General features: G+C 43.0%; 1 protein-coding gene across 1 annotated transcript in view; it reads left to right on the plus strand.

Moving 5' to 3' along the window:
• tbc1d22a (TBC1 domain family, member 22a) overlaps positions 1–14,578 on the plus strand; it is a 133,549-nt gene that overhangs the window by 6,536 nt on the left and 112,435 nt on the right. The window contains exon 5 of the mRNA XM_080518698.1: positions 2,637–2,819. Within this exon, the coding sequence (XP_080374824.1) occupies positions 2,637–2,819 (183 nt within the window). The remainder of the gene's footprint in view (positions 1–2,636; positions 2,820–14,578) is intronic.

Raw genomic sequence — 14,578 nt, forward strand, 5'->3', positions numbered from 1 at the left:
TGTTCAGATGTGGATCTGCTTGTGCTTTATAGGCTGTAACAACATCATCATCATCATCATCATCATCATCATCATAAGTACCAGTGGAGCGTCTGGTGGCTGTTTTGAGTGTCTTTCTGCAGTTCTGCCTGTTGCTCTGTTGGATCTAGATAAGATGAGCAGCCCACTGGCTTCAGGCACTTCCTCTTATCTCCTCACAGAAAACAACGCACGGGTTTACATCATCTGAGGAGACGGTAGATGTACAAGGCTTTTTTTTTTTTTTTTTTTTGTCCCACCTAGTTTAGAGGAACCTTCTGTATAGAAATGCATTGTGCTGTAAAGGGAAGTGCACCGGGTCAGACAACCAGATTCGGTAAATAGTGGTTTTGGCGGTATTGCGTTCCCTTTTCAACAAACCGGCTGGCAACAAACGCCAATCTGGAACGATATTAAAGAAATTTTTTTTACATTTTTCTATAAAGAAATTATTTAAGACGTGTGTAATGTAGTGTTTTTTTTTTTTGTGGACATTTCGCTGTATTTTGCACCAGAAAGTTTAATTAAAACTGGATTTATGTTGCGATTGTAGTCACTTCTATAGTAATTGTTTGGTTTTTGGAAAAATATAGATATTCCCATCACATATACTCTGGGCCACAAAGCAAAGAAAACATTTAAAGCCTGCACATCAGTCACAATTTTTATAATATTAAATTTGGCTTGAAATCAACTGAGAGGCTTTAATCCACCTATATATTCACTTGGGAGCTTGTACTTGGCAGTGCCGTGAAGCTCCACTGCTTTATACAGAGGGGTGTTTGTAATATTTTGGCCATTTCGTTTCCGCAAATGCGTGGCAGGATTTATGGCAGCTGGATCACATTAAATTGTACTAAGGTGTCTAATTAATTGGCTTCTAAGTCTATACAAGTGCAAATGTATTTCCCTCATATTTCTCATCATTTTTGCCATGTACAGACTGTCAGGTGAACATAGCTAACTTCCCTAAACTACTTTCTTTCTTTTAATAGCCTTTTAAAAGTTCGGTTATTAAGTGGATTATTAAAAAAAAAAAAAAAAAAAAAGTCCTATTGTTGAAATGACAGAATTGGTCCCGCCGCCGGAAAGCTGCTGCCAGCTTTAATAATCTTTTTTAATTTTTGTAAGTGCAAATAAAGCACTTGAGAACAGATTTGTAGCTTTTTATTTGTTCTTGTAAAAAGCGAGAAGGATATTAAAATCGGCAGCCTTCCAGGTTCCTTAATTGCCACCCAGCGCCTGTGCGGGCGCCGCTCGCTGCGGATGTCGCCGAGCTCTCGCTCTCGCTGTGAAATGCCAATCGCGTAGGCTCCGTGTGAGGTTTTCGCTTGAAGTTTGCTGTGACGGACAGAGCACGATGACCCGATCTCACCAACTTGTCTGTGTGGTGTCTCGTTTTTTTTTTCTTTTTTTTTTCTCTCCTGTATGTGTGTGAATGTGCTACTCTCTCCACTTTGTTTGTGCACATCTGTGGGAACAGGTGGGCCACAGCAGAATGAATTGGTGTGTTTGCCGACTCGTTTTAGGGCCTTCACGGGTTGAAATGGGAACAATGCAGCAAGCTCAACTGCTGCTTTCCCGGAGGGTCCGTACAAAACAATCAGTTAACAGTAACTACATCCATTTCCACCTGGATAGATGAGGGTAGGGATGTGCCGATGTCGGGTCCGATACAGCACACAGTACTCGTACTCGGATAAAGATCTCCGATTCTTCCCGTCGAGTAATATATGGCGTTGCAGGTATTTGCCGGTGTTTTGGATGAACTTGTTTCCCTGTTAATTGTTGACCGACTGCCTTTAGCGTCCGTCGTTGCCGCTCGTAACAGCAGATGTCAAAACAAGACTCACAAACATTACAACACTTTGAAACTTAGAACTTAAACCGTAGATGAAGGTTAGAAAGCTGAAGGCCATTGTCGTACAGGTTTCTAAACTTTTAGACATTGTCTCACGGTTCATGAGCGCTTACTCATTTCTAATCAGAAGTACAATATGGATTCGATGTGTTGACCTCAACAAATCTCAATTCAGTGTTTATAACGACTTGTTATAACAAAGCAACATAAGGCAAAGGTATTGCATAACTCCTATTCACTGCCAGACATTTTGCCACCTCAAGTCGATTCAGCACGTGTTAATGGACTCCGTGTAACTAATCTTTCATGATTAGTTAATCTGTAGATTAGTTTCTGGGTTTAAAGGTGAAAATTGTCCACGAGTGCTTCTCATAGCCTTAATAAACACAATGGGCAAAATATTAGGGTGCGGATGGGGGTGAAATGTTGAAACTCTTCACATTTTCATTTGGTTTGGTTCCCTGCCTGACTGTATTGTATTTTTTTTAAGTGGACGGAACTGCTGCCACAAGGTCATGTAATTTCATTTGATTTGAATAAAAAATGCACATTTTCTGTTCTTAACTTTAATTGTCATATTGCTTTTCACCCTATTAATTACAAGTATAAAGACAATCTTCACTGCTTCGTGAAGCATTGTTCTCTGTTCCTTTTCAATTACCGGGTCAGTTGTTTCGCTGTCATCTGTGATTTCCTCCCGTATGTTGCTTGTGACCGTCTCTCTCTCTCTCTCTCTCGTCCCTGTCCCACCTGCCAGACGCAGCGGGTGACCACGCCGCCCTCCACAGACAGCGGTCCCTGCCCCACCGACCCCCCGTCATCCCGCTCGTGGCCCGCATGGCGGACCAGAACACGTCGGGGACCCCCGCCATGACCGAGAGGGAAGCGTCCCGTCTGGATAAGTTCAAGCAGCTGCTGGCGGGGCCCAACACGGATCTGGGTAAGAGATAGCTCACGCAGCAGTTTAATGCCTTCTTTGCTCAGTTGTTGTCCAGCTTTGCTTTAGTTTATCTTTGTTTCACTCCAAAACTCTTTTTGCTTTTTGTTTTTTTTCCCCTCCTTTCTTTGCACTCTTTTGTGTCTCACTGTGGATATGCCAGCTGTGCTTGGCTTTTAACGGCACTGCGAGAGGGGAAAGTCATCCAGCCATCTGGACATGCAGATTACAAGGGGAGGGGAAAAAAAAAAAACGCCACCACCACCAACAAAAGCAAATGACAGGCCTTTGTTCTAACCGAGCGACAGGCCTTTATTGTTTATCCAACCCCAGAGTTTTCGAGCACTGCTTCCCCCAGCGGGACTGTGAAATCCTCACAGACTTCCTGCTTCACAGTTGACTTCGTGTCCTTTGCAACTAACTTTCGGCAACTTGTTGCCGGGATACACAGTTGCCTGCTCGAGTTGCGAGAATCAGCCAGGGGCCAAAAACATTTTCAGCGCACGTCGTGTGTTAATATAAAATACCCGAAGCTGGGAAATGTTAAAGCCTTGCGATTGCATAGTCTCAGCAACAATTTTGCGCCGGCGTCTCCGCATTCGGCAGAGGGTTGAATTCAGGCCAGCAGCAGGTCGCGTAATGGAAGATGATTCACTGTTGAACTGAAATGTCTCTTTAAACCCAGTTTTCTGTCTGATCTCTGGAAGATTAAAGATGTGCACTTCATGTCCTTGGGTAGTTCTTGTTCGCTTGTAGTGTTTTGTATGTTTGTTTGACAGAAGGAGAGCATGAAGACAGACCAGAACAGTGAATTAAATGTTCTTTTTTTTGTGCTGGGCTAAATGCAAAAGGAGCGAGTCAGAGATATTTCAGTTTAAATACAATGGCTTCTATTGTAAAAATGGCAAATGCGCTGTTAAGTTGCCACAAGTGAGGAAGTTAAGAGGCATTTATTATCAGACTTGGGCTTTTTTTTAAATTCCCGTTTTCTTTTTAACGCAGTCTATTTGGGTCGGTGTCTCTCGAGTTTCATGTTTCATATACTCAACACAACAACTTTACTAGACAATTCCATGTTATCTGACAATGTTGTGATGAATGACGATACTACAGGATGTTTTTCTTTCTTTTATTTTTACCCCCAAGTGTTTTGCATGAAGAACTTCGATCCCAGTCCACTTACATACATCATGAATAAATTCGTTTCAAAGGGTGCAGCTTTGCACCTTGGAATTTGATTACCAGCATTGTATTTTTACTTGCTTGTAATGTGCAGTTCCTAGAGCAAAGGATCATGTAACAAAAACACATTTTAACAAGTTTGTCAGCCTTCATATCGTAAAAAAAGAAAGAGACGTGGCCGATCGGGCTGTAGTTTGAATGCAAGCGTGCAAGTTTGTATCCTCTGGGCGACTTTGCCACTTCTTTACTTTCCCCCCCGTGTAGTTTTCTTCGGGGCAGACAAACACACCGCAAGCATTGGCCAAGATCCCAAAATGTAAATGTTCATTAGGGTTAAGGCGGCCTTCGTCAGCATTCTGCTTCACCCCTCCAAAACTTTCTCTTTTTTCGAGCAAAACAAACCGGTTCACAAGTCATCAACGTTAGTCAACAGCGATCGCGGGGGCCGGTGCGGGCAAAGTGTATCTTGTACATCACCGGAGTGTCTTGAGATGTCAGCCCCCATTAGGACCTGCCAGGCATCACATGCCGGCTGTCTAAATTTAGTTGAGTCTCGGCGCCATGATTAGATGGGCGAGAACAGGCGAGCCATGCTGCCGGCTGCTGGCAGCAATGAAAGATGAACTTCATTCACGGGACATAATTAAGTGAGGGATTGGAGGAGGAGGGCGCTGAGAGGTGATTGGTGAGGGGAGAAGGATGGGGCAGATAAGATAAGATAAGATGAAACTTTAATGATCCCCGTGGGGAAATTGGGTCATTGCAGCAGCAAAGAATGGGATATAGATGGGAGTACAGAAAGGAAAAAAAAATAAAAAATAAAAAAAGCTTACATGTGAAGGAATTAAGGCCTGGTTTAACAAACTTTTCCGAAAATAAAAGTGTTACTCTTGCTTAAGCTGTGTAAAGACATGCTATTGTGCGTTAACGCAAATTTTCCTGCGGTATTGTCCTGCCGAGTGGAAGCCGGCAAACCCTTCAATTAAAATTCCGATGTCCACCCAGATTGAGCGGCTTGTCCTTTAAGAAGAGGTCATCACTCCTGCCTGCGACACGTCTCCGCTCATACAAATTCTCCCCCGTGTGCCAGCAGACGCTGTCAGCGGGGATGACACCCCCTCACGTAAAAAAAGGGAAGTTTGACCGACTGTCCTTGAGCTCAAAAGGACTGGGGGCTGGGATGATCCATCGGCCGGTCCCCCACACTTGAACGGTGTAATTAATTGCAGAGGCAGCCATGTTTTTTTATTTTATTTTTTATTGGGCCAAGCCCCCTGACATGTCACGGAGGACGGACTCCGAGGGTCCCGCCGTGTGTGTTCGTCTGGTTCTTGTGACTGTCGGTCAGTATCTGTGACCTGACACACAACCCAGGATCATCAGTCTCTATGAATCTAATGTGCGAAGCCTGGCCCGCGTGGGAATATCAGACGAAACGTAAAGCTTTAAGAGGAATGTCACACCTTCACCTTGTCCTCTTCCCCCCCCCCCCCCCCCCCCTCACCTGTCAAGTTATTGTTGCCACTTCTTGATATTGTGAAACTTACCTTTATAATTTCCACATTCAGAAAGACCTGTCAGTCCCCCCCCCCCACCCCCATTGGCTCTTTAACTCTCCCGCTCGCTCGCTTGTTCTCTCTCCATCCAGCCTTGCGACGGGTTGTGACAGGAGTCTGTTTAGCATGTAAGGTCGCGGAGAAGGTTGTGACCTGTGCGCGCGTGCGAGCACGGTGATTGATGTCGGGTTGATCTCGGCTAATTATTCCTGATGTCCTGAGGCGAGCCTGTCTGTTGAATCAACCTCAACACAGCCGTCGCTGTACGCTCGGCGAGGAAGAGGCGTTTTCAGCAGGCAGACGGAGCTAAAAGATTAAAAATATATATTATAAAAAGACCTGACTTCTGACTTCAGCCACGGGAATCTGAAATTTCCCTTTGTGCTGTTAGATTTCCTCAACTGAGATTAAAACTCCGAACAAATGTTCCCTCTTGGGGAGTTGTAATTTTAAATGAGTGATTAAAAATAGAGATTTTCTTTTTCATGTTTAGTAATCTGGAAACTTGATTTGACAAAACGGCAGACATTTTTAATTATTCCTTTTCTTTGGCTATGTTTTTTTGTCTGTAAGACTCATCAGTTTATGAAAGATCATTTAGAAGTGCAGGAAATGTATTAAGGCTGCTGCTTCAGAAAAGTGACATGATGTTTTTTTTAAGGAAAATCTTGGATCTTATATTTTATTTTTCATGAATTAGCTGCAGTAATTAATTATCTTTCTTCATTATAATTCATCAATCAACTCATTATTCTTATTTCACTCAAGATTTCTCTCAAAAAAAAGATCAGTGTCTCCATTACGTCTTGTGAATATTCGATTAAAAAAGGCTTTTGATTTGAAAATAACTGCCCAGTGTGAGCTCCGATAAAATGACAACTTTCATGAGCTTAAGTCTTGACCTTTAAATCCCACTTGCTCTATATTCGTTAATATATTGCTGCAGATTTAATGCATTTTTGGCATGTTTTTCAACAATTCGACAGGCCTGCTAATGCAACAGCATGAAAGGCCAGTCCTATGTTCTAGTGTGAACTATTCATTTATTTCTAATACCCTGGATGTTTGTGGCACTATCAGTCAGAGCTACTAAACCTTCTGCAAACAATGATTTTGACTTTATAATTAAGTGTTTCAGTGCTTTTAAACCATTCAAATCAGCAGCACAGTTTCCTTTTATTGATATCAGACAGTACTTACAATAATCTTAAAATATAATTAAATACATGCCAGAATAGAGTGGGGGAAAGAAATAATTGAGATGAAAGTAAATCAATCACAACTCTGAAAAATACAGGTACTTAAGGCATTGTTCAAATTTCGATCATTTGATATAAAGTTGTTGGTTCATCTGTTTCCTGCACCTGCTTCATCCAAACAAGAGTCAAAGGTTTTAACCTAATATTTGTTTTTTGGATTATAGAAACAACAACGCAGGCTTAGAGAGAACATGCAAAATCCCTAACATGTGTTGTTCTTTGATAGATTTTCTTCCTTGGTGTTCTTTCTTCTTTTTTTCGTCCCATGAAATTAGAAGTACAACCACGCGTGTACCTGATTTTTGAGACACTTGTCAGCTTGTAGATGTTTAATTACAGCATTTAGCTTTGCAAAATGTACTGATAACATTCGATTTTTAGAGATTATTACATTCAAAACAGTAGTGCTAATCTTAAGGATTTCTACCCTGACTCACCGTTAAATTGATTACTGTTTCAAAGGAGAGAAAAGTGGAATTCAGAAGTGAAATATGTGTCTTATACTCCCAGCTGCTAAGACATGTGAGCTGTTCGCTTCTTTACCTGAGGGTGATTCAGAGCAACAAGCTGCACATGTCTGAAAGCCTCAGCACTCGCATGCATACATTGGAATGAAAGAACTTATGTGACATCAATGTCAAAATTGGCAAAAGGAACTTCTAAAATGAGGCTGAAGAAATTGAACACCCTTCACGCTGAACTGCTTGTGGAGTTTGTGCTATTTGGCCGTCTTGCTTTTACCATGCATTGGAGTGAGGGTGTGAGCGTTTTTAAGTGCATTTGCATCCATCAGACGCTGCGGCGTTCATCGTGTGGTACTTCCCGTTCCTCTTAACTGGCTCTTTGACGGACTAAGAAGTCACAGTATTAGATTTGACGGAGTTTATTCATGTTTCTTTTCAGTTTTAATGGATATTAAGACCACGGGGCTGGCATCTGACAGGAAGCAGTTATTGCAGGATGGCAGAAATACTGCTGTTGCTATGGCAATGCTGCTTTCTGCCATTCTCTTTCCAGGCAATTTATCCTTACTCTCTCTTTCACTTCCTTCTTTTCATCAGTATACTTTTCTTGTTTGCCCCAACCCCCCCCCCCCTTCTTTCTGTGGCTTTTCATGTGACCATTATATGAAGCAGAGGCCGGCTCACATGCACTCCCACACATGTTCACAAGCGCACCAGCGGGGCCGCACATCACAAATAGCATACAAGAACATACACAAGCAAAGTGTTGGTAAGCGACAAGAAAACAGGAAAAAAAAACAACAACTAATAACTGCCCACATCCAATCAAGAAAGCTCTTTGTATTCCGCCGGCCCTGTGTATGTGTGTGTGGCTCTCCTCTCTGTTGGGGGTGCTGCAGCTCTTTGTTACTGCTGCAGCGCATCAGCGCTCGCCTCTCTTCCAAACTGCCGTCACCCTCATTGCAGCATGCGCGGCTTAAAGAGGCCCGGCCGCCTCTCTGCCACGCTTCTGCACTCTGCGGCCCTGCGATCCGCAATCCTGTTACACAGCAGTCGCAATATGATGGGCTTAACATCAGCGCTGTTTGTTAAAGTTAATAGACGGCATCAAAGTGTGAAGTGGCAATGTAATTCAATTTAGCTCGGCCCTAATGCCTCGCCTAAAAGCAGCGTCTATGTGCAAGAATTTCCAAACTTGTGCGTCACAGTCTGTGGAGGTGCAGAAGAAGAGATAATGCGGGGAGAGATGCAAACTGTGGGTTTCTGGGTAAATTGGACAGACATCAGTGGGATCTCTCTGATGCCCACTAGTGAAAAATAAACAGAAGGTGATTTTTCAGTCTGTTCTTAAAAAAAAAAGGATGCTGTGGAAAAAAACAACAACCCCACAATCTCCATTTCACAGCATTCTGTTATCCCCCCCCCCTCCCCCTCCTTCCTTTTTTTTTTTCTTCTTTTGCTTTAAAATCGTTCTCTCTGTGACTGCAACAGTCGGTGCACACGTGTGCCCGTGCTGCCTCGAAGCGTTTCCCCAGGCGTAACACCTGACTTAATAAGGTTGGCCTAACCACCAGCTGTCTCCTGCGTCGGTATCCTCCCAGATTGTCTGGCTTAGTTTATTCATATGTTACAGCATGTGAAATTTTTTTATCATCTTTTCCTGCTATTTAAAAAGCTTGGCTGAACCGACCCCCCCTGCTTCGCACACTTCACACCTGTTCTCCTCTGGCCGCCGCAAAGTGCAACTTCGCGTGGAGGCGAGGATCTCGCCGGCAGTTTCCAATGCCAAAAGTTCAGCATTAAACCTTGAGAAAACAATGAAACTGGTTGCCATCTTGATTTAACCACTAAATCCAGGTGAGATCAACATGAGAGGAAATTTGCCAGCTGCGAGAAACTTTGACATTGTTCATTTCAGTCCGTAGTATGTGGTGAGTCAGTTCAGGATTACTTTAACAGATGTAGAAATGTGTCTACATTCAAGATACTTTTTTAGAATTTGATTCTAATTTGATTCTTGATCATTATATTAACTGGCCAACTTTAAGTTTGAGTTCCAGCTACATGTGGCTAAATGTTTTGTGCCTTTGAAGATATAAATAGTGTGATAAAAAATCCACTCTGATCTGCATGTTGTAAAGCACCAAGAAATTGCAAGTCTTCAATTCAAATTCCAGATTTGTGTCGTTAAAGGTTCACTAGATAGTAGTTGGTTGTAGTTCATTAAATGTGAACTTCTTACTGATATATTAATAACTTGTTGCCACACAAACCCACACGCCATTAAAAACCAGCCCAAATCTCAGCCTGTGCAGAAATCATGTTAAAATCGTAAAGCGAATATATTTGTAGCAATGAACACGCCATGAACACACAAATGCTCAAAATAAACAAAGTTAAAAGCGAAGAGAGTTTGACTCCCCGCACTCATTAAAACACTCACAATTAACCAATTTGGAGTGTTTGGAGTACGCACCTGGAGAAGCACACGTCAACAACCAAAGCAACATCCATGCAGAAAACCCAGATTTGAACCCAGACCTTATCGCTTCACTGCCACCGTGCTAACCACCAGAACACTGCGCCTCCCCAAGCTCATGATGTGGTTACAGATGCTCGGTAATATTCTCTTTACGCCACTCCTGATCCTCCTTGCAGCCCTCGGTAATGGGAAATCTATATAAAGACCAGATGCATAAAGTGGATTACATTAAGTGGCAGTTTAATTTCAAATAAAAAGACTGACAAACAGCAGGTGACGGTGCAGTTACAGCCTGTTCATTACTGCAGGAACATTTCCCGCTGTTGTGTTTCTGAAAAGTATTTCAGACAATATTTTTCCCAGTGAAACGTTTCCGTTCTAGTTTGTTAGATTGAAATGGGATGTTTTGTCTGATCCGCAAGCCAAAGATATTCAATTTACAAAAGCAGATTGTGAACAGTTGCATTTCGTACCAACTGTTTCCATCGTTTTTTTTTTTTTTTTAACCAGATTCCACAAATCATTAACTAAATCGTATGTTTTTTTTTTCTCTTTTCTTTTTTTTAACTAAGTGAAATGGAGAAAACGGTTTCTTTCCATCCAACCGTCACCTGGAATAGTAACACATTACAATTCAAACCATCTGCTTATTTGCTCTCAATTTCTGCTCCTCGAAAATGTCACCCGGTCAGATATTTCGGAAAGTGTTTCATCGAAATCGGTTAAAGGCAGGCCGATCCTCGGGGAATCGACTGTACAAGTCCTTGTTATTTCATACAAAGGAACGCACGCACGCTCTCACACCTGTGCCTCCACGTCCACGCTCCATGTCCTCTCGGTGCCATCTGGGCCATCCATCAGGCCTCCTGAGCAGGTATAATCCAGGGGGGGGGGGGGGGGGAGTATCTTTTTACAAGAGTCCCATTAGTTTACGAGCCGTCTGCTCCCTGGCTGCTATCACTTTGTCCTTTAGATGAGTTAGACCATTCAGGACTCTCTTACAGCATTCAAGGTTTATAGGAGGGGAGCTTAACTTTTTAATACACAGCGTGATAAAAGGCGCGTGTCCTCATTGGATTGTTTTTCTGACCTTTGTGGCAAAATGGCTCCCGAGGAAGTGCCAGATGATGCTGGAACAATGCCCACCAGGTATGGAATTCACCTACTGAGCGGTTCCATCTATCCAGGGCAACGTCGGCAAGTAGTTCCGCTCAAGTCAAAGTGGAAGTACATTAAGGTGAGGCGACTTCTGGTCGTGTTGCATATGGTTTACGAAATACTCATGGAGCAGGGGACTCTTGTTGCAGAATACCAGCCTTCAGTAGAGGCTCGTGTGTATCTCCAAGTGTGAGGTATTCACGTGTGCAAATCTGTGTGTGTGTGTTGATTTGAACCTCGCGGCGTTTTGCCCCAGTGGTCCCGCTCCGTCTGAATGATGCCTGAATAGTGCATGGCTCCGGGCCGCCAACCACCTCCCCTCCTGCTCCCGTCAGCTCCCTGCTCAGCCAGCACTGACTGACAGCACCTCTTCCCTTTCCACCCGCCGTCCTCCATTCTTCTCGCTGGCCTTCACAGAGCCGTGCACACAGGCGGACAGACTGACTGACTGACAGGCAGACAGACATGGAAGAGTTGCAGGTCCACTCTCTTGACATACACACTTAGACGCACGCTGTCTCATACTAGGTCCATTTGATTTTTTCTTTTTTTTCCTTTTCCTTTCTATCCCCACATATTGCTGGGTTGTATATGGTCCTTTTGTGGCCTGGTTTTCTACAGCCCCTTTGTTTTAGTCCACTCGGGAAGAGTATAGGTTCATGTCGATGCAGGCATTGACTCTACTTGACTATTCGGCTTTCATGTTGCCTCAATGAATGCAGCGCCTCGCAGCGGAATTTCTTTTTCCTTCTGCTTATGCACTGGCTGCAACATTGGTTCTATCTATCCACCTGCTCATGGGAAGAAATATCCATTCAGTCATTGACATGGTAGCAACCAGATGCATTCAAGACACTGGTGCTCGAATCCACTGCAAACGCAACTTTCTGACAATGCCCCGACAGGTCTCGGTGTAAACAGTGAAAAAACAACTTTTTGAAAACGCACAACTGCGCATTCGGAGTACAACCGTAGTAAACGGTATTTCTTCTCTTGTGCGAGTAGATGGACAGTAACAACAATGGTCGCCTCCAGAGTGACGTGACCCCCAGCCCGTATTCTCCTCGGACTTGAAAGTTTTGTAGTCGTCCATACCCACAATCCAACTTTGTCATCTGTCCATACAAATGTCTATTTACTTGTAATTGTCAAAATGTAAAGCATATTGTTCTCTGCTCACGTTTGTGTGGTTCCATTACAGCGCCCACCAGTGGGCCTACATGAAACGTTGGTTGTGAAACATGAACATTTTCCAAAACAAAGAAATTATGCGTTTTCACTTAAAACGTTGTCATGTAAACTGGTTCAAATGATCAAAGGTCCTGCTACACTTCAAACAACATCAGAGTGGTTAATTGAATATATTTGTTTGTCAAGAAATTGATTGTGCATGAAAGAGGTCACAATAGAAATGTCTGACAAAAACACAATCTTTACCTCATTGACCCGATGTTGCAACCAAGACATGCTGAAAACCATGTATGAATACCAAACTGAGAACACAATACTGATGCAATGATTCACGGGGCTTTATATCACACACATGATGGAGAATTTGAAAAACATCACCTGAACTGAGTCTTGATTTCTTTCATCCCATTCAGTTTGTGGAATCGAGTTTGATATAAACCAGTTGAAAGCATGGATCTATCCTCTCATGTGTCAGTGTTGAGGAAGGTTGTGGTGGTGCGATGGTGGGAATTGACTTGGCACACCCCCCGTCCCCTGGTACCGACTGCACATTGTTTAAACCCCTGAGCTGACTTCATATTACTGAACATTTTTTTTGTCTCCATGCATGTGAGATTACATTTTTATAGTCAAGACTTCAACAAAAGATTCAGCAGTTCTACTTTTGCTTATACTTTCTTGACAAGCTCTTGCCTTAAAAAAAAAAAAAAAAGTGTTCTCTCGCCAAATGTTAAAAAAAGTAGTCCCTATGACCCACATGAAAGTGGCTCAAATCCCCACGTAGTCTGAGAGAATCTGGGCCAGGGAGGTGAGTAAGACACATTTTTTCCTCCTTCTGCAAGCACAGTTTAGGGGGCCTTTTAAAATTTTTTTTTTTATTTATTTTAAGGCTCTGAGCCCCGTCTACTTCTCTGGAGCTGCTGCTGGCCGAGGTATACAAGCACCTGCATCTGGAACCTCTCCGTCGGAGTGATTGGATGTGACATTCACATTCCTCTGTAGCTCCTGTCAGGTCACACTTTTTGTCAGCCTGGGCGGTTAAATTCCCTTTAATGAAAATACAAACACAATTAGTTATATTTAGCCCTCCGCGTGTTTCAGGCGACATTGAGCATCCGTTCCCTCTGAGGGTTGGAGCAGCTGTTGTGGGTGTTCAACATAAAGTACGCCGTGTCCTAATCACCCCCTGTGGTCTCCAGCTTAGCTCCAGCCAAGACAAAGTGCACCCCTACAAGTTCATGCATAATGGAAGACAGTGGCCACGGACAGACTGGAAGCAGTCGCCCTTGAATTGCACATTGCCGATGTTACAGGTGTTTTTTTTTTTTTTTTTCATGCCGGTGAGGGAAGCGGCTCCTCCTGCAGGCCTGTCTGTCCTGACCAGTCTCTGGAGGTCTGTACCTACCAGCATGATAAACACTTGCTGTACCGAACAAACTAATTCTGAAGAATGTACATAATAATGGTATAATTTATTGGTCCCCACAGGGAGATAGTTTTTTTTTTTTCTTCTTCTTCTTCTTCCTTCCCCCAAGCTTACACTTCTCTCTGTGTGCTTTAAAATAATTGCTTGTGGGGTGAATTCACTGTAAATTGAGTTTTTCCCTTAATGAGTTTTTCCCGCATTGTTCCTGTCACGACTTTTTGAAAAGAATATCACCACACTTTTTTGTGTACTTTTTTTTTTTTGTCGATCATTATAATATAGACTGGAGTCTTCCATTTTGCAGCTGAAACTGACTTGTTTGCATTGTTAACTTTGTTCAGGGGAAACTGATGGGGACAGCCAGTCCCCAGTCACCTCTGGGACAGTCGTGGAAACTTTTATTTCTCTCGCTCACATTATGACAAGTGTCCGCTGAGTGGAGTTTGAGGGGAGGGAAAGGGGGGGGGGGTAAATCTGCAGAAAAACAACAGATTAATTTTCCAAATGTCACGAAGTGCCTTTAATTTATTCCGGTGGCGCTAGGGGCTCGGCTGTCTCATTCATAATGCACAAGAGATGCCCCTGAGAGTCAGATATGTTTTCTGAGAGATGAGCTGGCCTCACACTAATGAAACGACATCTGCAATTTAGCCTGTACGTCAACTGTGCTCGTGTCGTCCTCTCTGTCTCTGCCCACTCTGGGAAATGGAGTTTTATTCCTCTGAAATGATTCTCTCAGAAATTGTATAGCTATACGGTGGACGTTTATGAAACGGGGGTATATTTGCATTCGAATAATGCATCGCCTCAAAGTCTATTTCACAGATGGATTATGGATTATGTATTTCCTTATGTAAATCCTTTCTCAAAGACGCCTTTTTAGCTCAGGACTAATTAAATTGTTGGAAACTAAGAATCCCTACAAAATATTAATCCAAGTTGAGTTTACCATTGTCTCTTTCACACTCACGAACAGTATTGTGACTGTGAATCTGTGTGTCTGTAAGTCATCGGAGCTCTGGTTTGAGGAGATGTGATTTGGAT

The sequence above is a fragment of the Blennius ocellaris genome, assembly GCF_963422515.1.
Source record: "Blennius ocellaris genome assembly, chromosome: 22".
Lineage (NCBI taxonomy): Eukaryota > Metazoa > Chordata > Actinopteri > Blenniiformes > Blenniidae > Blennius > Blennius ocellaris.